The sequence below is a fragment of the Penaeus monodon genome, chromosome 23 (assembly GCF_015228065.2).
Source record: "Penaeus monodon isolate SGIC_2016 chromosome 23, NSTDA_Pmon_1, whole genome shotgun sequence".
NCBI classification, from domain to species: domain Eukaryota; kingdom Metazoa; phylum Arthropoda; class Malacostraca; order Decapoda; family Penaeidae; genus Penaeus; species Penaeus monodon.
Window position 1 is genome coordinate 36,869,660 of NC_051408.1, and position 351 is coordinate 36,870,010.

The 351-nt window shown below is 42.7% G+C and overlaps 1 protein-coding gene across 1 annotated transcript in view; it reads left to right on the top strand.

Annotated features, from left to right (window-relative positions):
• LOC119588229 overlaps positions 1 to 351 on the top strand; it is a gene marked incomplete in the record, with an annotated part of 29,961 nt that overhangs the window by 22,054 nt on the left and 7,556 nt on the right. The window contains 1 exon segment of the mRNA XM_037936929.1: positions 128 to 266. Coding sequence (XP_037792857.1) covers positions 128 to 266 — 139 coding nt within the window.

The window sequence follows — 351 nt, forward strand, 5'->3', positions numbered from 1 at the left end:
AAAACATATAACCCAAAAATATATAAATAACCCCCCACCCCACCTTATAAACGTTCCCACAAACGTTCCCCTCACCCTTCAGCCCTACATCAAAACCACCTTACGTAACTACACAAATTACCCGTAGGCACTGAACTTCATGTACGCTTACGCCCACCACTTCAACGAGATCCAGAGACTGATTAAGGAGAACGATTTCCAGACAGTCAATGAAGCCATGCAAGCGCAGCTCAACAAGGCCATGAGCGTCTTCAACTCCTTCGTTGGTAAGACTTATATTTGTAGACAGATTCACTGGTTTACATGCTTACAAGCAATCCAACAAATAAATAAATCAAGCACATGTGGATG